Here is a 25,567-nt window from a genome sequence, read left to right as displayed (position 1 = left end):
ATCCTCAGAGTTTGGAGTTAGAAGACCCTAGGAAGACACTCCTGGAAAAGATTCCATATTTTTAGGAATGGAATTCTCTCACGGTTTACCTATTTCTAGAGCAAAAGACAGTTTAAAATCATAAAAGTAAAACCTAGCATGAGAGCAAAAAGTCTCTCTAGGAAAGTTAGCGGGAGAAGCAAGATAAGAAAGAATAAAAAGAACAGGCCAAACTACAAAGGGGCATGTCTGTTACAGCATGCAAGCTGTTATTTGGCCATCTGTTAAGGACAAGTATTACTCCGACACCTGAATTTCAACATAAAAAAAAAAAAAGTTTACCTGCGTACTACACCAACAATAACTGTGTTTTCTGAGAATTTTGATGATCTGATAGACCTTTAAAAAAAAACACATAATTTAAAAATAAATATAAGAATAATTCTTAAAAAACAAATATTCTTAGACAATTTAGGAAGAACAATTAAAGTTGGAAGAAGAGGAGAAGGGAGAGTAAAAGATCCCCTCACACTCTAAATTCGCCTTCTTGGCTACTTTGAACTTTCTCTCTTCTGAGGTCAAACCTGTAATCAGTAGACTATGAGAAGCACAACTATTAGGGAGGATGAATGTTAACAGCTAACTGAGATACTTTCTACTTGTTCTGGGCTGTGTTAACTTATATTGTTTAAGGTGAAATATTTCCCCCACTTTCTGCTTACATGATAGGGGCTGTTCATCTCTTCTTCCAAAGGTTAACTTAAGTTTATGTTTATTACCACAAGGTGATGTCTATGTTTTAGTGGGGATAAAGGTGCCCAAGGATTGGTTCTTTAACTGTATTCTTAACAGCACAAAGTATGAAGAGTTCCTAAGTAAAATGAGGCTAAATTAACAACAACAACAAAAATTCACAATTAGGAAATGCAAGCTATTATTATCAGTCAGAAAGAAGAAAACCCAAACCTGATAGAAAAGGTTAAGAACGGAGGACTGGTTGAGAAAAGTAGAAGACACCGCTCCACTAAGTTACTCAAGGAGTATGAGGCTCCCCATAGACTGAATTTGGCCTTTCTGGAAAAGCAGCTTTAAAGGTCATGAGAAATGAAAATACAGCCAAAGATCAGAAATAAATGTGACAGAGTAGGAGAAAGCAAAGAAAGTGCTCCATTGGAGATACATAGCAGTTCTGAACTCATCTTATACTGAAAGAAACCAGGTCACACGAGGAGGAAGGAATTCAGTTCCAGACCCAGAGGAAGAAGACCCACATTGGAGAGGGACTTTGAAAGGAAAGGAGTGGAGAGGACTGTACCCAGACTGCCCCAGTCAAGTCAGAGTATACTGGCCTCCTGGAAAATGTGTCCAGGATGAGCCAAGCCACATTTGCTTCAGTTGTTAGTTGAAGGAAGAGAATCATTTCTGAATCACAGAATACAGAAAATAATGAGTGACTATTTCTCAACTCTCCCAAAGACGGTATATAACATAACCATTCCAGATGCATGAGATTCGTCATACATCATGGATGCCCCAATCTTGGCAAAGTTTTTCTGGAAAGGGCCAGAGAGTAAATATTGTAGGCTTTGCGGGTCATATGGACTCTGTCACAAGTACTCAACTCCTCCACTATTGTAGCACAGAAGCAGTCACACACAATACACAAATGAATAGCCATGACTGTGTTCTCCTTTGCCCACCACCCCTGCCTCCGGGTATTTGGGCTTAATTTTCTTGTGGAATCCCAGGTTGAGAAAGGCTTAGAATCACCAACAGATGCAGAATAGGCCAGGAGTAGGGAAGTTGCTGAGGAATGGAAAAAGCAGCTCTGCCAGTGTCCCTCATGGGCACGCTGCTCATCTGTCCTCCACCCTCTCAACACTTCTGCTCTTTCCAGTGTCCACACTGTACTCCTCCACCTACCATCTGCCTATACTCTCCGGAGGGAGCCCACTTAAATAGGCCACTGTGGGGTTTGCTTGCCTGGTGCCAATTTCCAGTCCAATCCCAGTCTCCCTTCCTGGAAAATAGGCAGGCTCAGTTTCCTAGGGAAAAGCCATGGGAGGGGCTGCTTAGGCCTGGAGGGGTTTCTGGCACAGCAAATACTCACAGACAAAGCCAGTGCACTCACCGCACCTGATGACTAATTTTCATCCTAGCACTAATCTCAAACAGGGAATAAGACACATGACTCACAAACGGTATTTCCATGACTTCTAGGGACACTGTATTTGTTTTGTGTTTATGTTTCCATCATATCACAGAGATCTGGAGGGAGGAAAGGCAAATTTAAGTATGCAGTCAACCATCTCAAACCAGCTCTCTGTTTTTTAGAAGAAAAACAGAGATCTGAGCAGTGTATTGTTAAGTAGGCAACTACGCAGATGATCTTAGTAAGAAGCTTTGGATGACCTACCCATATATGGAATATAAGAATACAGGAATGAGAGACATTGCACTAAGGATGAATTAGAAGGGAAGACCCTGTTTACCTGAGAGAAGCCCTTAACAAGAGCTCTAAAACTGTATAAAAAGGCAGAGACATGATCAGGACTTTTCTGGTGCCCAAGAAGAAAGAACTGGCTAGAAAATAGAAATATCAGGAACCCAGGTTGAAAGATAACATCCTTACTTTAAAGTTCATGAAAACTAGAAAAAAATGACATAGTCAAAATGTATACCTAGATATTAGGAAGGCAGATTTCAAGAAGGTCAGAAAAGATGGAGCATGATCTTATAGCATGAGATTGTGAAAGTGTGGAAAGCTCTTAAAACCACACTTCCTGGCTTATCATGAGGACTGGATCTGTCTACACATGACAGAAAACACCAAAAAATAGTGGCCTAAACAATAGCCATCTCACACATGAAAGTGTGCAGAGGGACAGTCCAGGCTGACACAGCAGTCTGCAGGATCAGGAACCTGGCTCCTACCTTGTGTTTCTCTATTATCTGTACATGGTTTCTTTCTCATGATCCAAGATGGATGTTGAAAGCTAGCTATAATGTGCACATTCCAGATAGTACTGGAAAAAGGGCATACTCATTCCTTTCAAAGATACTTTCCAGAGAATACACATGATAGTTCCACAGGCCAGTTGCAAGAAAAACTACGGAACGCAATCTATTTTCTAGGTGGCGTATGCCTGGTTAAACACCAGAAATTCTGTTATTAGGAAAAGAACAAAAGTGGGTCCGGTCCTGTAAGCAATCGCCAGACTCAAGGTACTCTAGGCAACTACAAATAATTCTGACGATGGTCTTAGCACAATACTGGAGAAAAGCCTGCATGATGGGGCTCACCATAAGAGCATATAGCAAAGCCCTTTAATGAGTTAAATTTTACAAAAGCACAGCTCCATTACCTGCACTTTGCCACTGCTCTCTGCCATACAGAATGAGTTTCAGATAGAAAAGAATGGAATTTATAGTGGTAAAAAGGATCTGCAGACCAAGGCACATCAAGAAATTATATGAAAGCATCTAGCACACTGAGTTCAATTTTCTGCATTTAACATGGATTTTAATTCTGTTAATGCATTTTGGGTTTTCAAGCACTGCTTTCCTATTTCCTCCATATTTCTTTATGAAATCTTCCCTTTTATTGTAGAGTTCTACTCCTATTACACAAAGAAGTATTTCTTTACCTCTTCTGAGTACACTAAGCACATGTCTTCTAAAAGGTTCTTCAGTTTCTTATAATAAAATAAAAATAGCTCCTTAGTCTTTAGGGCTATTCCCCCTTCACTATGCTGTGGCAGCTTTTCACAGGTCCCCTTCTTTATCCTGTTCACTCACCCTTGAATGGGAGTAACATCTATGCAGGCTGAGAGTTTGCCAATAAAGAGGATCAGAAGAGTTTCCTCAGCACCCCTTCGCTGGACCCTTGGACAAGTGTCAGCAGTTGTTCTCCTCTTAGCCTGGGCTGCAGATCAGGTCAACAGGCCTGATCAGGTCAGGCTTGGAGAGCACTGCCAGCAGGCATGCACGGGTCTGCTGCATATAGTGGGCTTCTGGCCTGCTCTTTCTTGTTCTCAAACTAAACCCGAGAATTGACACAAGTTGCTGTTTCAAAATTGCAGTAGGTAGAGGACTGTCCTCAGGCTCCTCCATGCCTCTGTCCTTTCTTATGACATGGCAGAAGAAACCATGTCTCTGTCCATCTCCCTCTGCTCCTTGTCTTGGGTTTCTAAGTAGAGGTAGAAAGTAAAGAATGAGGGGGCAGCAGGGTCTGGAACGCAGGCCTACGGCCAGCTCACAAAGTGCTTCTGCTCCGCTAGGGCTCAGTCACTGTTTCTCTGGACAGTGCAACTTTAGCACCCAGGCTCAAGAGAACACAGGGGAAGTGAGGCAAAGCCCCTTCCCATGGCTTTGATTTAGGACACTGGAACTTCAGCTTTAAGGTCTGAAGTACACAGGCTTATTAGTCCCCACAGGACAACAGATACAGCAGGAATCCCTATCTTTTTCTATTCTCTTAGTTTCTCACCTATCAGCTTTTTTTTTTTTTTTTTTTTTTTTTTGCTGTAATCCCCTTTTGCCTTTTGCCTCTTCATGGGTTTTGACAGGAAGTTAGGAAGAGGCACTAATATCAAGTACAGCACCAGACGGCCTCTAACAGCCTCACAACTGGTCGACTTGCCTCAGGTTCTTCCATCTTCCACTCCATTCTCCACTTGGCAGCCAAAGGATCCTCTATTCTGCTCTTGACACTCCCTGCACAGGATACACCAGTATCTCAACTACCTATAGGCTGCAATCCAAAGCCTTGGCTCAGTATGCAAGGCCTTTGTGATGTGGTTTACACCTGCCGCTCCAGGTTCCCCTGAGCCCCATTCCATTCCCACCTGACTAGAAGCCATCTAACACAGAACACAGGTGCCCAGACACCCTGCCTGTTCCTACTCAAGCTACTCCCTCTATGGGGAATGTTTTCTCCCCTTCAAGACTCCTGCTCATCCTTCAGAACCAAACCCAAATATCCTCCATGAAGCCCTCTCGGAAACAGGCACCGACAGCACCCTGCAAAATCCTCCTCTGGGCACTTACAAGCCTATTATAAAATCATTCACTTGATCTGCCCACTAAAGCATTAGCTCCTCAGAAACAAAAACCACATCTTATTCATCTATGTAGCTCTAGTACTAAATGCAGTGCCCAGACCTGAAAGGACCTGCAAAGCAGGGTTCCTAAACTGGTGGATTTGGAAATACAGCAGATACAAAACACTTGGCTTTTAGCAAAGCATCTCATAACGACTGTATGGAGTTCCAAATGCCCCCAGTAGAGATATAAATGAATGCTACCCATTCAAACAGGTTTGCAACTGATTAAAACTTCTTTACAGGTAGTGTTGGCTAGGTATCCCAAAAGGGAGGATGAAGAGAAGAATAGAGTTCTCCAGGGCTTAGGTCTCACGAGCCACGCATGTTTGCTGAGAGAAAGGACAAGCTGTTCAGGATGGGGAGCCCAGAAAGAATTCTTGAACAGTCTACAGTGGGCAGACATCCTTAAAGGGATGATCCTAAGGGAGATAAACCAGGTAAGGCCAGAATGAAGACAACACTTTGGAAAATACATCAGGGCCTGCTCTTGCCTCTATAAATACTACGAATAGCACTATGAACAGCACAAGGATCCTGCCTCTCACCTCCTCAGTCTTCACCTAACAAGATGGAGGTGATGTAACAGAACACAGCTAGCAAGAAAGACTTAAGATTCTTATTCTTGGCCAGGGCTGTGGCATGACCGTCAGGAAAACATCATCATCAGGGATTGCAACTGTAAAGGTCTATTCTCTGGCTAGTACAGGAGAGAGGGCTGTTCTGATTACTCTTCACTGGTCCACCCAAACCTTGTGTGAGCTTTTTAGTTCTGGAGCCATACTTACAAGGACTACCAACTGGAAGAGAGACGCAGAGGAAGCACTCCTAACAGGGTTAGGATATGAAGCCACAGTCTGTGAGGAGCTGCTGATAGCAGTAAGAATGTGCTCAATCCAGAAAAGAGAACATATCTTGGGGGAATACAATTCCTGCCCTCAAATGTTGGAAATTCATTCTGGAGAAGAGGAACAGCACTGCTTTAGCTACCCTGTGGGTCAAATCAGGACAATACTGGCCTCTACATGAAGGAGAACTTCCAGAACTCAGGGCTTCCACTGAGTGAATCCCAGGTCCCCAGCAGAGGCTGGATGGAGGCTGGCAGGTACTTTACAGAGGAGATGCACACCTGACAGACTATACTTCTCTAAACCACATACTAAAGCAATCCAGGCCCCATTCTTTACTCAAAAATTGTATACAGTTGTTATTTACAGGATGACAGAACTCTGATTAACTATGATGCTTATAGAATTTGGTCTTTGTGTAAGTTTTTAACTGAGGATGATGAAACATTACTTTTTCATTTAAATACTTCAACTTCTCTAGTCTTGTAAAACATAAGCACTTCATTTAGTTTATTACTTTCAGTCTAGAAAATTCCCTTGTACACAACTCAATACAAATTTGCTGAATGAATTAATCTTATTTATTTAGAATATTCTTAAAATATGTAACAATAATACATTTTCCTCCCTTAGATGGTGGAGCATAATTTATGTTACGTATATTTTGTCACAATTTTCAAAAGCGGAGTATAACTAATACAATGTAATTTTTCTTTTATAAGTACAAGCTGATCTAGAAGAGTCAGCTTCATGGGTATGAGTTGCCATTATCCAGCACATATGTGTGCTGGGTTTGGACCTGAATAAGACTGGGAAAGAGGACAAGTTTTCCTCAGCATCTTACTTCCTCCTCACCTTTTCTATCTTGGCAGCCATTTGGCCTACCTTAGATTACTCTCCTGCTTACAAATTCTACTCAGACTACTAAGCACCACATAGACATTAGATATTTTCTTCCTTTCTTCTTAATGATATCCACTGATTTTTAAGGATAGAAGGGATATTGGAAACCACGTTCCAGATTTATAGCTGAGCTAAAACATCCCCACAGAAGGGAGAACATTACCCAGAGAGATCAAAGACAAGCAGCTAGAACCTGAACCCCCTTCCACTCTGTCCAGAGCTCTCTCCCAGTTTTCTTGGTCTCCCTCGTGGATGTGCTAGGTAACTGGACAGATGACGTGTCAAAAAATCTGATCTAGTGATAATGCCTTGTTGCAGAGTCAGCCAGATTGAAAGAGGCAAGGAACACAGGCACTAGAACAAGGCCATGGGGAAACGTTACTGGAGGCAAATCACACTACTGTGAAAGCTACCTAGTCTGATTATCAGAAACGTGGGTTCTCACCACAAAGAAAACAAACGTATGCTGACATTACCACGAACACTGCCAACAATCTTTTCATACAATGTCATTTGCTTGTCACCACAGTTTTATACTTGTTATATTTGTCTTAAATATTTTCTCTCTTAAAAGTCAAGATTTTAAATATCCTTAAAATTAATATGCTATAAAATTTTACATTATATTTGCCTTGCTTCCATCAGCAGCAAATAACTTTCTTTTAAAAGTACTTTTTAAAGATTAAGGTCTGCAGCCAGGCACAGTGGCTTAAGCCTGTAATCCCAGTACTTTGGGAGACTGAGGCAAGAGGACTGTCTGAGCCCAGAGGTTCTAACCAGCCTGGGCATCTTGGTGAGACTTCATTTCTATAATAAATTTAAAAAAAGAATTAGCCGGGCACGGTAGTGCGCATCTGTAGTTCCGTCTACTTGAAAGGCTGAGGCGGAAGGATAGCCTGAGCTCAGCAGATGGACGCTGGAGTGGCCGTGAGCGTACCACTGTACTCCTGTGCGACGGAGTGAGACTCCAACTCAAAAAAAAAATTAAGGTCTGCTACCCAGAATTCTCTCATGATATTGAAATTCTGTAAGCGTTATAAATAAGACATATGTATATAACATTAGAAAACACTTTTTCAAAATTTTTAGAGCTTTAACAGTCTGGAAAATTGTCATTCTTGTTGTAATAATATGCAGATGAGAGTTGTGGTTAATTACATATTGAGTTTTCCCATCACCCTTAATGGTTCTTATTCATGTTTTCTTACTGTTTTTTGTTTGTTTGTTTTAGTTGGAGTCTCACTCCATTGCCTAGACTGGAGTGCAGTGGCACGCTCTGGGCCGCCGCAGCCTCGACCTGCTGGGCTCCGGCTATACTTCTGCCTCAGTCTTCCAAGTAGCTGGAATTACAAGTGCACGCTACCATGCCCGGCTAATTTTTGATTTATTGTAGAGATGAGGTCTCACCAAGTTGCCTGGTGGGTCTCGAACCCGCGGGATCAGGCAATCCACTCACCTCGGCCTCCCAAAGCACTGGGATTCTGAGCCCGGCCTTCTTACTGTTTTAAGCAGAGTAAAGCAAAGACAAAAGAGATAAAGATCAGTTCCAGAAATACTGAGGTTCTAATGTCCTGCTTATTTTATATGCGTGAATGTCAACTTAAATAGAGACTTAATCTATTTCCAGGCTGCATTTACTGTCACAAAGGCCCACAGGACTAATTAGTACCAAGTCTCAGGCTCACCTGCACAGTGCCTCTGCATCCAGCTGTCGAGGATTTCTGTGGTCTATGATGATGATGTCATGATGTTTGTCCATGAAACAGGCAAGGACAGCCTGAGTCTCCTTGGTGACTGTACACTTAAACCCTGCTTTTTCACATGCCTTGCAGAATCCATTACACTGGTTATCTTCTTTGGTAAACACTAAAAGTACCTGAATCAAAAGAGCACAAACACTTTTTTAAAAAAAGATGTTAAAATTGTCATTTCTTAACAAGCCACAGAAAACTCCCAATTATTTTCAAGGCGAGGACACAGATGTAACCTTATTAATCTGTCAATATAAATCTTCTCCTACATATAACTCAGGGACAGGATCACTCAGTACTCCCTGCCCTGTCCCCCCAACCCCCTTCCCTTCCCCCCAAGTCAGTGCTACTTTCTATCTGCTCTTGGTTGGAAAGACCAAGCGTAGGGATCATATACCTACTTGTTTTGCTAATAAACCCATTGGAGAACTCAACAGAGGTTTGATTACCATTTTATCTTAAAACTAAATGAATTAAAACATACAAATATTTATTTTAGCTAACAAAGTTAATTGGATAAATCTGGCAAGTGCTAACACCTCAGTGAAACGACTGGAACATTTAACCCTTTAAACAACGTTTAAATTTAAATGTTTGACTCCAGATTTTATGTAATTCCTCCAAGTTTTAAAAAAAATCACTTCAATTAAAAGAGGAAAAATGTAAAGTAGACCAAAATGTTACATTTCAAAGCTTGCCACTTAAGTGATACAAGAACAGCATCAGATCCAAGAGGCAGCATCTGTGCCCCAGCTCAGGACAGTAGCTGTCAATCCTGGCGCCTGGCTCAGATCAGGTAAGTCCTGGCCTAGATCAAGTGAGGCCTGGATCTGCTGCCTCTGTCCTATCCAGGCAGCCCCCTTCCCCCTCCTTATCTGCAATCTGGTTCAGGAGTACCACTGCTCCATCCCTTCAGAACCAGACTGACAATGGGGGCAACAGTGGTAGGATCAAGGTGGGGTAGCCAATGAGACAGAATGCAAAGCTGACAGAAAACCTACTAAGGCTTACTTCCTTTTTTTTTTGAGTTGGAGTCTCACTCTGTCTCCCAGGCTGGAGTACAGTTGCACACTTACGGCCATCCCAGTGTCGACCTGTTGGGCTCCAGCAATCCTTCCGTCTCAACCTTCCAAGTAGCAGGAACTGCAGGCGTGGGCTACCATACTCGGCTAATTTTTATTTATTTATTTTAGAGACGGGGTCTTGCCAAGTTGCCCGGGCTGGTCCTGAGCCTGCCAGCTCAGGCAATCCTTTCACCTCGGCCTCCCAAAGTGCTGGGATTACACACTGAGCCACCGAGCCCAGCAAGTTTTATTTAAGTTTACCCAGCTGCCCAGAGGCCATAAATGCAAAGAACTAACATACATTTCTGTCAAGTCTTTTCACATATTCTCAAATGTAATACTGAAATGTGCTTGTGTACAGAAAACCCCTAAGAATTTGGCTGAATTTCAATTGGTTATTTTCTGCCTCATATTTTGGATTTGCAGATATTTTCTCTCTGATACAGCTGATGCAGCAATACAACAGATAATCTTTTTACTTTTTATTTTTGAAAATTTCAAACATACAGAAAAGTTGTGAATGACAATGAATGCTAGGAAACCCTTCCTCCACTTCAATTAACATTTTGCCACCTTCGATTTGCTTTCTCTCTCCCTCTAAACACACACATGCACACACAAGTATACATATTATTTTCTTTTTTTGTTTTTTTGAGTCGGAGTCTCACTCTGTCGCCCAGACTGGAGTGCAGTGGCCGCTCCCGGCCACCGCAGCCTCGACCTGCTGGGCTCCGGCGATCCTTCCGCCTCAGCCTTCCGAGTAGCCGGAATTACAGGCACGCGCTACCACGCCCGGCTGATTTTTTGATTTATTGTAGTGATGAGGTCTCGCTGCCCAGGCGGGTCTCGAACCCGCGGGCTCAGGCAATCCACTCACCTCAGCCTCCCAAAGGCGCAGGATTACAGGCTGAGCCACCGAGCCCGGCTCTTTTTTTTTTTTTTTTTTGAGTTGGAGTCTCACTCTGTCGCCCAGACTGGAGTGCAGTGGCCGCTCCCGGCCACCGCAGCCTCGACCTGCTGGGCTCCGGCGATCCTTCCGCCTCAGCCTTCCAAGTAGCTGGAATTACAGGCATGCGCTACCACACCCGGCTGATTTTTTGATTTATTGCAGAGATGAGGTCTTGCTGCCCAGGCGGGTCCGAACTCGCGGGCTCAGGTAATCCACTCACCTCAGCCTCCCAAAGGCGCAGGATTATAGGCTGAGCCACTGAGCCCAGCTCATATTATTTTCTTTATTGTTGAACCAATTTAAAGTAGGTTGCAAGCACTTTTTCATCTCTAAATAATCTCAATGGGTATTTTTAAAGAAAGGACATTCTCTTATATAACTATAACACTGTTATCAAGTTCAGGAAGTTTAACACTGATGCAATGCTATTGTCTAAATGGAAGACTACCGCAAACATTTAACTTTGGATCCTCCCCACAAACCTTTCTAAGGAAAATCGATATGTGAAAAATTACAGCATGGTTCATTATTACCTGAAGTTGATCGTGATGAAACCTCATGGGGCCAAATTGCACATCAGCTACTGCTACCTGTAAGAAAGAGATCTGCTTAAAAATAAAAATAAAGAGATAGAGAGAAGCTTGCTTAAATTTTTTCCCTAATTAGTTCCAGAAACAAAAGTAAAATGTCTACACTAGAGAAAAATTAAATAGTTAGTAGACACAGAAATAATTATGAGGAATCCCAAAGATCTCCTTGTGGCCCCCAGGAGAAGCAGGGAACAGGAAAAGGATAAATAAAATTAATCTGATCCTGGCGTTGCCTTTTACTAGCTGCATGTGACTTTAAGTCAATTACTCAATTTCCCTCAGCTTCAATTTCTCAATTGTTACAAAGAACAAACGAGATTACAATATAAAGAGCCCCCAATAGTAGACAATTAATAAACACTGATCCCCTCCCTGCCTACTTCATCTTTTCCCTGATGGACAACTATATCTTACATCCAAATGGCACATGAAAAAAGCAATCAAGCAGTCAGAAGCATGGAATGTCAGAGCCAAAGAAACTTCTAGAAATAGTTGACACCTTATTTTACAGAGGAGTATAGTAGTGCTTATCAATAGGGGTTTATTCACTTGAGAATTTAACACTAAAACATACAAAGTTATAACAAAGCCCCAGTGAGTAATAATAATCATAGCACCAACAGAGGCCTTAGCATGTTCTGGTCATGGTGCTAAGGGCTGAACCTACGTTATTTCACCAAATCCCACAGCAATGTGGTGAGAGTTTACAGTTGAAAAACTGAGGTTCCAGGCTAGACTTGGTGGCTCACGCCTGTAATCTCAGCACTTTGGGAGGCAGCGATAAGAGGACTGCCTGAGCCCGGGGGCTCAAGACCAGCCTGGGCAACTTGGCAAGACCTTGTCTCTATAATAAGATCAAAAAATTAAGCCAGGCTTGGTGGCTCAGCCTGTAATCCCAGTGCCTTGGGAGGCTGAGGTGAGTGGATTGCCTGAGCCCGCGGGGTTCGAGACGCGCCTGGGCAACTTGGCGAGACCTCATCTCTACAATAAAATCAAAAATTAGCCAGAGCCAGATGGTGCTCACCTGTAGTTCCAGCTACTTGGAAGACTGGGGCAGAAGTATTGCCTGACCCCAGCAGGTCAAGGCTGGGGTGACTGTGAGCATGCCAGCCTGGGTGACAGAGTGAGACTCCAACTCAAAGGAAAAAAAAAGAAAGAAAGAAAGAAAAACTGAGGTTCCAAGTACCTTGCTCAAGGTCACACAGTAGCAAATAGCGCTGGAATTTCACCCAGGTCTGTTTATCTATATAATCTGTGCTACAAACCAAGGGCCACTGGACAGTTTAGGTAATCTGTGCACAACCCAGAGGCGTCCCAGGGAGAAGGTTTCAGCCCCAAGGAATGAACTCTGGCACCTGGTTGCTACCCAGAGGAAGAGCACATTTTACAATCTGCCCAGAGACTATATGTGTTGAAGAGACCCCAATCCTAGGCCTTCAGATGATGGTATGATTCCATACCTAGAACACAGAAGTAGAAGAACTAGAGCCATAAGACTTCCTACAAGATGTTTTCTGACTCCCTGCCTCCAGTCTCTCCTCAAGCAGTGACACATGTAACAAAATCTGCTTAGTGATGAGGGAGAAATCCACATATACAAGGGGACACTTAAAAAACCCCAATCTTTTGGAGGTGGGCTCCTTATAGTACAGGTTTCCTCCACTAGGTAAGTGTTCTGGAAACCTATTGATATCAGTATACCAGGTAGCGTTGTTGTGAGAGGCTGCATTTGGCTTCAGAAAACATTTTTTTGGCGATTCTTTCAACATGTTTGCTCATTTCATGATAGGTCATTTATGAGCACACCTACCCACACCACACTGAGTACCCAGTAGTTTTTACACAAAACAGCATTACTCCCATGCTCAACCTCAACCTCCCTAGCCACCCAATCTCACCCCAAGTGACTTTTTTTTGTTTCCCCAGATGAAAAAAGTCCTCAAAGGGAAACATTTTGCCAGTGTGGAAGAAGTGAAACAAAAAAATGACAGAAACACCAAAAGACACCAAAATTGACAAGTTCAAAAACTGTTTTGAGCAGCAAAAAAAGCATCTCGATAGGTATATTGCATCAAGCGAAGAGTACTTTGAAGGTGACTGAAGTTTAAGCATGTAAAAATAAATACACAATTTTTAATAAACAAATTCCAGGTTTTTTGGATCCCTCTTGTATTTTTAACCATGAGAAGCTGATGCCCACTAATTAAGACCTGGCCATGGTATCAGTTTCTGGATTGCTTTGTAATAATTTTGTATCTCAGAAGGCATAAGAAGAAAGAAGGTCACTACTATTCTAGACCTAAGACTGTCCTCACCCAGACAAAGCTGCACTAGCAGAATGTGTCTGACGTAACTATTTTGGAAATTCTGGAGCTTGCAACTTCCAGGGTAAGGACTGAATAGTAAATTGCAGTTAATTTCAACTCTTACCACACAGTAGCTATTCACCCCTAACCCTATGGTAGACAGCTGTGTACATGTTTCTGAACCAATCTGCACAGCCAGGTAGACAAAAAAGGACTCTGTCCAACAGATATCAGAGATCTGTGCTCTGATTACTGATTGCTGCTTCTGATCACAGAGGTGCAGACAAAAACTTGAAAAGAGGAGCAAACTGTTGTTGCACCTACCCCCATTTTCAAGCCCTTCCTCCTCGGCTTAAGTGACTCCCAGGAGATATAAAGGACTACTGCCCTTTCCCCCTCCTTTCATTTTTCTTCTCTCCCCTCTTTGGAAGCCAGACATTGGGGACCAGGATATTTGAAAGCAACTGCAGACGCAGGGAAAATGAGAAAGTGATTACATAAGCCTGGGAAGGCTCAGAAAATGCCTGAGAAGACCTTAAGTTTACACCTTAGCCTGATCCTTGGCACAGAGATAGCCTACAATAATTTAAAAAACAAAATAACAAAAACTGCAAACACTGGGAATGGGGGAGAATATGATTTTCAGAGTTACCACATCATTAAATTCAAATGTCCAATTTTCAGCCAAAAAAGTCACAAAGCATGCAAATTAATAGAAAAGTATGGCCCATTCAAATAAAAAACAAATCAACAGAAACCACCCCTAAAGATAGCTGATGGCAGATCTACTAGACAAAGACTTTACAACAACTAAATTAAAGATGCTCAAAGAACTAAAAACAGATGTGGAGAAAGTCAAGAAAATGTCATATGAACAAAATGAAAATATTAACAAAGAGACGAAAAGCCTAAAAAGAACCAAACAGAATTTTTGGAGGACAAAAACTGAATTGTAAAAATTCACAAGAGAATCAAAGGCAAATACAGGCAGGCAGAAAAAAAAAAAATCAGCAAATATAAAGACAGGACTACTACAATTATCACATTTGGGAAAAAGAAAAGACTGAAGAAAAATAAACAGAGCCTAAGGTGCCTGAAGGATACCATCAAGGAAACCAACATCATGAAAGGCCCAAAAGCAGAAGAGAGAGAGAGAGAGAAAAAGATAGAGAAAATATACGAAGAAATAATGGCTGAAAACATCCCAAATTTGATGAAAAACATAAATATAAACATCCAAGAAGCTCAACAAACTCCAAGTAAGATGAACTCAGAGTCACACTAAGACATACTATACTCAAAGACAAAGACAAAGAGAGAATCTTAAAGCAATAAAGAAGGAACTAATACAAGGACTTCTGAATTAGATTATCAGATTTCTCATCAGAAACTTTGGAGGCCAGAAGGCAGTGGTCTGATATATTCAAAGTGCCGGAAAACAACAAAAACTAAAACTAAAACTAAAAACAATTGTCAATCAAGGATCCTATATCCGGCAAAACTGTCATCCAAAAGTCAGAAAGAAATTAAGACATTCCCAGATAAACAAAAACTGAGGGAATTCATTGCCAGTAGACAGGCCCTGCAAGAAATGTACAAAGGAATCCTGCTGGTCCCCCAGGATGCTCAAGTCCCTTATACAACCTACACACATTCTAATGTATACTTTAAATCATCCCTAGATTACATATTATTATTCCTAATACAATGTAAATCCTATATAAATAGTCATAATGTATTCAGGAAGCCTTTCATAGTCTCAGCTATGGTCTGTGCATCTTAGAAATCAGGGGTCAAGAAGTATGTTCACTTAATATAAGGCTGACTTTTGGTTGTGCACACAGAGATACAGAAGTATTTACGGACTAGCCCCAAATCACAGAGCATATAAGAGAGATGCTTCTGGACAGGTGCAGTGGCTCATGCCTATAATCCCAGCACTTTGGGAGACTGAGGCAGGAGGTAGCTTGAGGCTAGGAGTTTAAGACCTGCCTGGGCAACATAACAAGACCTCATCTCTACAAAAAAATTAAAGAATCAGCTTGTAGCACCATCTACTCAACAGGCTGAGTTGGAAGGATCGTCTGAGCCCAAGAGGTTGAGGATGCTGTGAGCCATGATCATACCACTGCACTCCAGCCTGGATGACAGAGGGAGACCCTGACTCAAAAATATAATATTAAATTTAATATAAAATGTGGCATAGGCATACAATGGAACATTATTCAGCTATAAAAAAAGGATGGCAATTTTGACATATGCCATAACATAGACAAACCTTAAGAACATTATGCTAAGTGAAATCAGTCATTAAAAGACAAATTCTGTTAATTCCACTTACATAAAGTACTTAGAGTAGTCAAAATTGTGGAAAGAGAAAGCCGAAAGTGGTTGCTAAAGGCTGGCAAAGGGAGAAATAGGGAAATTATTAATGGATACAGTGTTTCACTTTTACAAGATGAAAAGAGTTCTAGAGATAGATAGTGATAATGGTTGCACATTATGAATGTACTTAATACTACTGAACTGTACACTTAAAATGGTTAAGATAGTAAGCTTTATGTTATGTGTATTTTACCAGTTTTTTTAAATTGGGAGAAAATATATAATCATACAAGGGGAGGGACCAAAATAATTATCTTTTGGAGGGCGGGCTTCTTGTAATACAGGCTTCCCCGCTAAATAATTGTTCTAGGAACCAATCAGTATCAGTGTACCAGCTAGCACTGTTGTGAGAAGCTGCGTTAGGCGTCAGGAAAATTTTTTTTTGGAAATTCTTTCGATGTGTTTGCCCATTTCATAATTGGTGATTTATGAGTGCATCTGCACACACCACGCTAAGTGTTCAGCAGTTTTTGACTAAAAACAGCTTCACCCACATGCCCCCCACCCTCCCATTCACTCAATCTCACCCCAATTGACTTTTTTTTGCTTTCCCAGGTGAAAAAAGTCCTCAAAGGAAAACATTTTGCTAACGTGGAAGAGGTGAAACAGAAAATGGCAGAAGTCCTAAAAGGCAACAAAATTGACAAGTTTGAAAACTGTTTTGCGCAGTGGAAAAAGCGTGTCAATAGGTGTGCATCATATGAAGAGTACTTTGAAAGTGAGTGAAGTCTACATAGGTAAGCATAAATATACAATTGTAAATAAATAAATTACAGGGTTTTTTGGTGTCCCCCTGTACTCTCACAGTGCAGTTAGAAGGAAAAGGTACTGAGAGACCAATTTGAATGATGAATTTTTGTTTTATGAACAAAGTTTTAAGCAATGAATGAATAAAAGAGCAACAAATGGGACAGGCCTGTTGCTTGGAGAATGCAGCAGAACTGTTCAGGAAGAAGAAAGGAAGAAAATGACAGGTAAAAGAAACAGAAGGAAACCATTTTGTTGATTTTCTACAGTATGGGGGGCAGTTTTCTAAGAGAAAGCAGAAAACACACTCATAGGAAGGATACTACTACTGACCAGGATAACACAGTGATTAGAGAGGACTTAGGCCCTTAATGTCTTCAGTCTCTGACAGGATTCTAATGAAATTTGCTACAAATGATCAAATAGATTTTAAAAATGAATGAAAAGAAAGAGAACTATGAATCGTACAAAAATATATGATATACTAGGGCACAAAGAAAAACTTAAAACATATTCTTTAAAAATTTGTGCCTGTAGTTCCGGTTACGTGGAAGGCTGAGGCAGAAGGATCACCTGAGCCCAGTAGGTTGATACTGGGGTGGCCGTGAGCATGCCACTGCACTCCAGCCTGGGCGAGAGAGAGAGACCTCAACTCCAAAAAAAAAAGTTAAAAGTACAGTTTTTAATTCAACAATGCAATCAAAACAGAAATTCAAAACGTAAGTTTAAACAAAAACAAATCCCCCTTCCCTAGAAAATTTTAAAGTATTAAAAACAGTTGCTGAGTCAAAGAGGGAAATGCAAACTATAATTATAGATTACTTGGAAAATAATAAAAGTGAGTATATCAAGTAATAAGACTTACAGGATATTGCGACACTATACTCAGAGGCAAAGTTCATAGTCTAAAATCTTTTTGTCATAAAACAAGAATTAACTATACCAAAAATTTTTTCTCTTTATTTTAAAGATGTAAGGTACGAGTCAGGACTAGGTATATAAATGGTCTCTGTACAGGTAAAGTTTGGGCCTCCCACTGGTCCTCCTCCTCTGGTTGAGGATCAGGTAACCTTAGTGATATTATGTGCCCCACTCCCACCCTCATATATACTAAATTTTTTTTTTTTTGAGTCGGAGTCTCACTCTGTTGCCCAGACTGGAGTGCTGTGGCTGCTCCCGGCCACCGCAGCCTCAATCTGCTGGGCTCCGGCGATCCTTCCGCCTCAGCCTTCCAAGTAGCTGGAACTATAGGCACGCGCTACCATGCCCAGCTCATTTTTTGATTTATGGTAGAGATGAGGTCTCGCTGCCTAGGCAGGTCTCGAACCCACAGGCTCAGGCAATCCACTCACCTCAGTCTCCCAAAGGCGTGGGATTACAGGCTGAGCCACCTAGCCCGGCTTATACTAAATTTTTAAATCATTAAGTTTAAGAAAGGAAGTCAGTAGGAGAAAAATAAAGGCAACCATTAATAAATTGTTTAAATGTTAATGGCCAAAGTGAGAAAAAAAAATTATGTACACACACACACACACACACACGTATGTATGAGGGGGATCCCCAAAAGCCCAAAACTTTCAGACGGCTGGCCTCTTGTAGTACAGGCTTCCCCTACTAGGTAAGTGTTCTAGAACACTTGGTATCAGTGTATCAGTAGTGTTGAAAGAGGCTATGTCCGGCTTCAGTGAATTTTGGGGGAGGAGATTCTTTCAACACATTTGCCTATTTTATAATAGGTAGTTTACCACCACATCTGCCCCACACAGCACTGAGTGTTCAGCAGTTGTTGACCAAAAATGTCATGACTCCCATACCCTACCCTCCCTATTCACCTGATCTCATCCCCCAAAGACTTTTTTGTTTCCCCAAATGAAAAAAGCCCTCAAAAGGGAAACGTTTTGCTAATGTGGAAGTGGTAAAACAAAAAACAGCAGAGGTACTAAAAAGCATCAAAATTGACGAGTTCAAAAACTGCTCTAAGCAATGGAAAAAAATCTTGATAGGGGTAATGTATCAAACGGAGAGTACTTTGAAGGTGACTGAAATTTAAACATGTAAGAATAAGTACACAAGCTGGGCTCAGTGGCTCAGCCTGTAATCCCGCGCCTTTGGGAGGCTGAGGTGAGTGGATTGCCTGAGCCCGCGGGTTAGAGACCCGCCTGGGCAACTTAGCGAGACCTCATCTCTACAATAAATCAAAATGAGCCGGGCGTGGTAGCGCGCGCCTGTAGTTCCAGCTACTCGGAAGGAAGAGGCGGCCAGATGACCAGCGACCCGCAGGTCGACGCCACGGTGGCCGGAAGCGCCCCTTCCCTTCCACCTTGGGGGCCCCAGTGAGACTCCAACTCAAAAAAAAAAAAAAAAAAGTACACAATTTTCAATAAATAAATTCCGGGTTTTTTCGCCCCGTTCTCCCATCCCCCCAATGGTTTTGGTCACAAGCTGAGGGACAAAATAAAAGTATAGATAGCTCAGGACAAAATGCTCATCCCTCCTGGGAAAACAATATTATACCGATAGTTGGTGAGATAACTTTTACAGACAAAAGACAACATAATTTTATTATCTCAACTTATAAAAGTAACTTGCTAACTGGAATTATTTTTAAAAATAAAAGAAGACATAGATTCTTTTTTTTGAGTTGGAGTTCACACGGTGTCACCCAGGCTGGAGTGCAGTGGCATGCTGGGCTTGGGTGATCCTTCTGCCTCAGCCTTTCAAGTAGTTGGAACTACAGGCACACATCACCACGACCAGCCAATTTGCCCAGGCTGGTCTCGAACCTGTGGACTCAGGCAATCCTCTCACCTTGGCCTCCCAAAGGCTGGGATTATAGGCATGAGTCACTGTGCTCGGCCAATTTTTTAAAGATTTAAGGCTATGAACTTTTTGCTGCAGTAAAATTTTAGCAATATCATTTTAAGATGCTCATGTTTCAGCAATTCCTTTTCACCACTGAACACTTTATTTACTTAACGAGATTGCATTTAACCTTACATCCTGTCTACAGGGTATATCCGGCTCTCAGGATCTCTATGGAGCAGAGTCTCCACACAGCCGGACAACTACTTACCACTGCACCCCCAAAATAACTACCACCAGGAAATCTGATGACATTACTCAGTGAGCAGACGTCAGCAGTGGGTCTTCAAAGAGTAAACAACTTCCCAACTGCTCTGGATAAGGGGCCTGGAACTACTGGAATTCTTTTTTCCATCTGTTCTTTATGTATGAAAATCAGAATCAAGCTGACCTAATGTTTCAGGTCACAGTCCACTTAATAATAATTTATTTTTCACATTAATATTTAGAAGACAATAGCCATTTTTCAAATCAATTTTAATAGCACAGTTCTGATTTTATCTTTCAACTTTAAAAGTAACTAGTATTTTTAGGAAATACAGAAACAACAGTATGTTCAAGGGCTAATATCAGTAGTTATGCAGGTTGTTGAGTTTAATCTTTTGAATTTTTTAATATTTGTAAATTTACTAAGATTTGGTTTTTAAAAGATTATAAAATTAGAATATCATCTACTTGTATTTTAATATTTTAAAGTAATTTTTCAGTAAATATGGTTGACAAATGAAATAAATTGTTATTAGAAGCTCTGATTTCTTTTACATTTTTTTTATTAGAAGGTAGATTGCATTTAACCTTATATTTTCTGCTATAGGTATTTGCCTAACTGATCTAACATCATTTAGATGTGATACTAGAAGGCAAAGTTATTATATTAGGAATTTTGATGGTGGGTGCTGGGGTACGAGAGGAAAAGAGGTACATAAATCCAACCTCGGTTCTGGGCAACCCCCTTGGATCCCCTCCTACTCTGGGAGCTTTTCTGTACTTTCAATAAATCCTGTTTAAAAAAAAAAATTCTAAATTCTACTCCCCATGACCCTCCCTACCCCTTGCCCACTTTTTTTTTTCTTAGTTCCCAATCGGCATTTGGTCAACTACATATTTTATTATCTATTTTCTTTTTTGTCTGCTTCTCCCACTAGAATGTAAAGTTCTGTAATGACAGGGATTTATCTGCTTTATTCATTGCCACATTCCCAACACCCAAAACAGTGCCTGGTTCATGACAGGCATTCAAAAAATATTTTGGAATGACAGCTAATTCTTTTGAACTAATCACTTATCTAGAAATTATACTCATACCGGTTTTCTATATATATGTGCATGTATGTATGTAATACAGCACTTCTAATTTACAGAATAACTTCATATAGACCTTATTTTAGTAAAGAACAGAAAGAAAGGAAAAAATCTTATGAAAAGCCTAAGCACTAGGAATCACACAAGAATTGTGTGATCTATTTCTTTTTCCTTCATTCCTTTATTAGAAGCAGAAAGTTCTGGGATCAATTTACATTAATTGTATACAAACTCAGGAACTATAGTAAACACACAAATCCAATTTTGGCCTGAGGCATATTATCTCTTCAGGTTTTCCTTATATAGCCAGTAGTCATCTGTCTCTCTCTGGGCAAAGAGGAATAAGTGACCCAAGGGAGACAGCTTGGATAAGTCAGGAGAAACCAGTCCTTGGGTGTGGAAGAGGCTAAATCCAGACACTTGTGGACCACCTATTTTCCTATGTTATAAGACTCATGTAGTGCTAAATATTGGGAGTACAAAGATTAAGTACCTAGCCTTGTTCCCTGTATAGTAGGAGAGGAAAATATAAATAAGAACATGGTGCAGTCAGTTTTAATAGGAAAAGGTACTTATGTGCTAAATATTTTGCATCCAGTCATATTTAAGTCCAACTTAGCTCTTATGACTAAGGTAAGCATATCACCTCCTTTTTATTGATTTTAAAAAAAAACACTGGTGCTCAGTTCTGTCTGCATTTAATTTCTATGGTTAAAAAATTTTTTTTTTTATTTTAAAGATGTGGGGTACAATTCAGGGTTAGGAATACAAATATTCATTATGCAGGCACCCTTGTTGATGAGGTGTCCCCCCTCCCCCACAGTTTCCCAGCTACTGCAATTTCCTGTGGTCTTTTCACGCTCCACTAGGAAAGGTCTAAAACCACCTGACTTTAACTTATATCTGGCTGAAATAAGATTTAAAAACAGCATTCATCCATTTGACAAGTCTCTTTTTTTTTTTTTGAGTTGGAGTCTCACTCTGTTGCCTAGACGAGTGCAGTGGCACGCTTCTGGCCACCGCAGCTTTGACTTGCTGGGCTCTGGCGATCCTTCTGCCTCATCCTTCCAAGTAGCTGGAACTACAAGCACGCACTACCACACCCGGCTAATTTTTTTATTTATGGTAGAGATGAGGTCTCGCCAAGTTGCCCAGGCGGGTCTGGAACCCGCGGGCTCAGGCAATTCACTCACCTCAGCCTCCCAAAGCGCGGGATTACAGGCTAGCCACCAAGCCCGGCTCATTTGACAAGTTTTTACTGAGGATTCACTATGTGTCAAATTGTATTCTAGGTATTGAGGATTCAATAGAGAACAAGACAGATAATAATCCCTACCTAACAACAGGGAGAGATGTGATGGTGAGTGACAGGGTTGCTATTTTGAATCAGAGTTGAGGAAGGACTCTCTGAGGCAGCAATATGGAAGGTGAGATGTAAAAGACAGGAAGAAGCCAACCATGCAAGGTATGGAGGAAGGAGCAGCAGGCAGAGGGAACAGCTGGTGCACAGGACCTACAATGGGAACAGGGTGGGGTACCCAAGGAAAAGAGGAAAAAGTTCATAGCTAGGCAGAGGCCATAAGGTGTAGAGCTTTCTAAGTCAGGACAAGAAATAGGATTTTACCCTAAATTTCATGAAAAGCCACTTGAGAGTCTTATAACAAGGAAGTGATATGGTCAGATTTTTCTTTATAAAAGAAGATGTCTTGGCTGCCCATGGAGAATGGACTGTGGCAGGATGAGAGTAGAGGCAAGAATAGTAAGGAAGCTTCTATAGCAGTTCAAAAGAGAGAGGATGGTAACTTGGTCTGGCAGTCATGGAGATGAATAGATGTATTTGGGACATGTTTTGGAGGCAGAGGATCAGGACTTGCTGACGGAAAGGACACATCAGATCCACTGATTTCTAGACCAGAGTTCTGGTATCTGACTTGTGATTTTATTTCAGTGTTGCGTGGAAATTTGGTGTTCTTCGAGGCATCCTAGTAGAAGCTGGTACCCATCTGGTCGGTCCTTTCCAGATCCACCCACAAGATGGCACCAAGATCTACCCTGAGGCAAAGCTCCTAGCTGCTTTCCATTCCTTTCCCATACCCCACATTTGTCTTTCACTGTCCTAGTCTCTCTCTCTTTTTTTTTTTTTTTTGAGTTGGAGTCTCACTCTGTCGTCCAGGCTGGATTGCAGTGGCATGCTCATGGTCACCCACTGCAGCCTCAACCTGCTGAGCTCAGGCAATCCTTCTGCCTCAGCCTTCCAAGTAGCTGGAACTACAGATGTGCACTACCATGCCCAGCTAATTTTTTTTTTAATTGTAGAGATGAGGTTTCACCAAGTTGCCCAGGCTAGTCTCGAACCCCTGGGCTCAGACAATTCTCTCGTCTTAGTCTCCCAAAGAGCTGAGATTATAGGCTTGAGCCACTGTGTCAGCCTTTTCCTAGTCTCTTTTTCTTCCCTTACCTGTGCCTAATTTTCCCTTCAGTCAACTTAAACAGCAAATATTTACTGAGAGCCTTCTATATGTTATCCTGACTGAACACCAATTTGAGTTGCACGCTAGGGTGAAACCATTCAGGCCCTTTTTTCCCAAACCCATAGTGCTGGGCAAAAAATGGCATCTGGATTAAATGAGAACTATTTCAAGTGGTTAACACAGTGCCTGATAATGAGTAAACCCCAATAAACCTTAAATATCTACCGTAAATATTTTCCAAGAAGTTTTTGCCATGACATATGACTAATTTGACACGCAGGCACACATTATAAGGCATTTTTAAATGATGTTTTTCCAAAGCACTATTTCTTTCAGTGCATAATAATCATAATCTCTGATGATACCCTGAAACACAGTACAAAGTAGGATCCAGTTCTTTAAAATATTATTGTATTTGATACAGGGAATAAAGGCTTACCTTTGAAAATGAAGCTAGTAAGAATCAATCCATAAAAAATAAGAATAGCCAACTGTAGGATAGATAATCCAATCCATGAGATCCTCTTTAACCTTGTCACTAAGATCTGAGAATCCCCAAATCCAATTGTGGAAATCTGAGGTACAACATCATGGAGGCTAGATTAGAATCTAGTTTTTTCCTCCACCCTCCCCAAAAGAGAAACTGATCCCTTGCCTACTGACCTGTCAGAATGAGGAGGGTCTACAGGTTGCCCCAGGGAAGGAGAGTCAGAGGTTAAGAACTCAGTGCCATTTATTCAGCTCCCTCCTGGAGAAAAAATTGAAACCAGCAGTCATGGATGATCTGAATATTGAAAAGGAGTGCTCCCAGTTATCAATTAAAGATTAGTCTCTTGCTTTTCTCTTAGATGAATCTATTTCAGGCATATTTACATTTATCAAACATGTTTCTGTAACACACTGTACACTCAAGCAGCAGTTGACCCTTGTTTGGAGGTTCTGTAACTGCTTGTTGGTCTAACTGATCACACGAGTGTACGGACTGCAAAGGGCTGCCTTGGTTTTACTGGGTTAGCTAATAAGCCTTAATGAGATCCAAAGAGGATTATACTGAGAATGACAATTCCCCACGATAGAATTATCTAGAATCACCCACAGTTCCCATAACCAGTATTCTAGAAGTTAGACAGATAGGAGTTTGAACTCTGACCCCTCCCTCCCTGAGAAGCAGTATAACTTTAGGCAAGTTTCCTCACTTTGCTAAATCTCAATTGGAAAATAGTGATTGTGAAGATTAAACAAACTAAAAGAAATGCATCGCTCTGCGTCATACATGGCACACAGGTAAGTGCTCCATAATGTATAGCAATTACCAGTGGAAGGGGATGCACAACCATTCACAAAGCCCCTGCTTTGGTTCTAGAATAAAGAAGTTGTCCTTGACCAGGTGTGAAGGCTAAACACATCCTAGCTTTTCAAAATAGAGTTTTGAGACTGAAAGCTATTTGAAAAAATCTGCAACAAAGAATCAATTACTCATCCCAATCTCCTTCCTTTGTGAAATCATCAGACCCTCTGAATGCAATCCCCAACCTGAGGCTCTACTGTTGAAACCATCTCTTAGTCTTCTTTTATGAGGTGACATGAGTATTCTCAGCATTTGGCCTCTACTGTTTCTCATAAACAACACTGGTTTCATTAAAGCTTCTTTTTGGAATGTTTTTTTTTTTTACTACTAGTTATGTGTAATTCTAAATTTCAAATAATCATCTTGGAAAAATCAAAGAGGAAGGCATTTTTTAATATCCCAAAGAAAACTGAATTTTGGAGAGGAAAATCTACAGGAAAGAGAGGGAAGTACAGTATATATATAGGAAAAGAAATAACAACATCAACAGAGAATTAAAGGCCCTCCACCAATCAAGATGGGGGATATTTGGGATGAGAATGGAGGTAAGGCCCCTGCCTCGGACAATCACTGCCTATCCTACTTCATTGGAAACAGCAGCAATAGGCCAGGCATGGTGGCCCATGCTTGCAATGCACGTTGGGAGACTGAAACAAGAGGATCACTTGAGCCCAGGAGTTAGAGACCAGTCTGGGAAACATAGTGAGATCCTATTTCTACAAAAAAAATTTAAAAATTAGCTGGGTGTGGTGGCACATGTCTATAGTCTCGGGTACTCGGGCAGTTAATAAGGGAGAATCACCTGAACCCAGGAGTTTGAGGGTGCAGTGACTGGACCACTGTACTACAGCCTGGGCGACAGAGTGAGACCTCAACTCAAAAAAAACAAACTCAGCTGGGCTCGGTGGCTCAGCCTGTAATCCCACGCTTTGGGAGGCTGAGGTGAGTGGATTGCCTGAG

The 25,567-nt window shown here is 41.3% G+C and overlaps 1 protein-coding gene across 1 annotated transcript in view; it reads right to left on the bottom strand.

Annotated features, from left to right (window-relative positions):
- PDE8A (phosphodiesterase 8A) overlaps positions 1-25,567 on the bottom strand; it is a 148,966-nt gene that overhangs the window by 57,937 nt on the left and 65,462 nt on the right. The window contains exons 2-4 of the mRNA XM_008062089.2: positions 11,130-11,186; positions 8,518-8,708; positions 322-378 (exon numbers count right to left, since the gene is read on the bottom strand). Coding sequence (XP_008060280.1) covers positions 322-378; positions 8,518-8,708; positions 11,130-11,156 — 275 coding nt within the window. The 5' untranslated portion in view covers positions 11,157-11,186. The remainder of the gene's footprint in view (positions 1-321; positions 379-8,517; positions 8,709-11,129; positions 11,187-25,567) is intronic.

This window comes from Carlito syrichta, unplaced genomic scaffold (assembly GCF_000164805.1).
Source record: "Carlito syrichta isolate Samal-C Ts95f unplaced genomic scaffold, Tarsius_syrichta-2.0.1 Scaffold305654, whole genome shotgun sequence".
NCBI lineage: Eukaryota > Metazoa > Chordata > Mammalia > Primates > Tarsiidae > Carlito > Carlito syrichta.
Note: the sequence above shows the minus strand (reverse complement) of the source record. Positions and strands in the feature narration are given on the sequence as shown.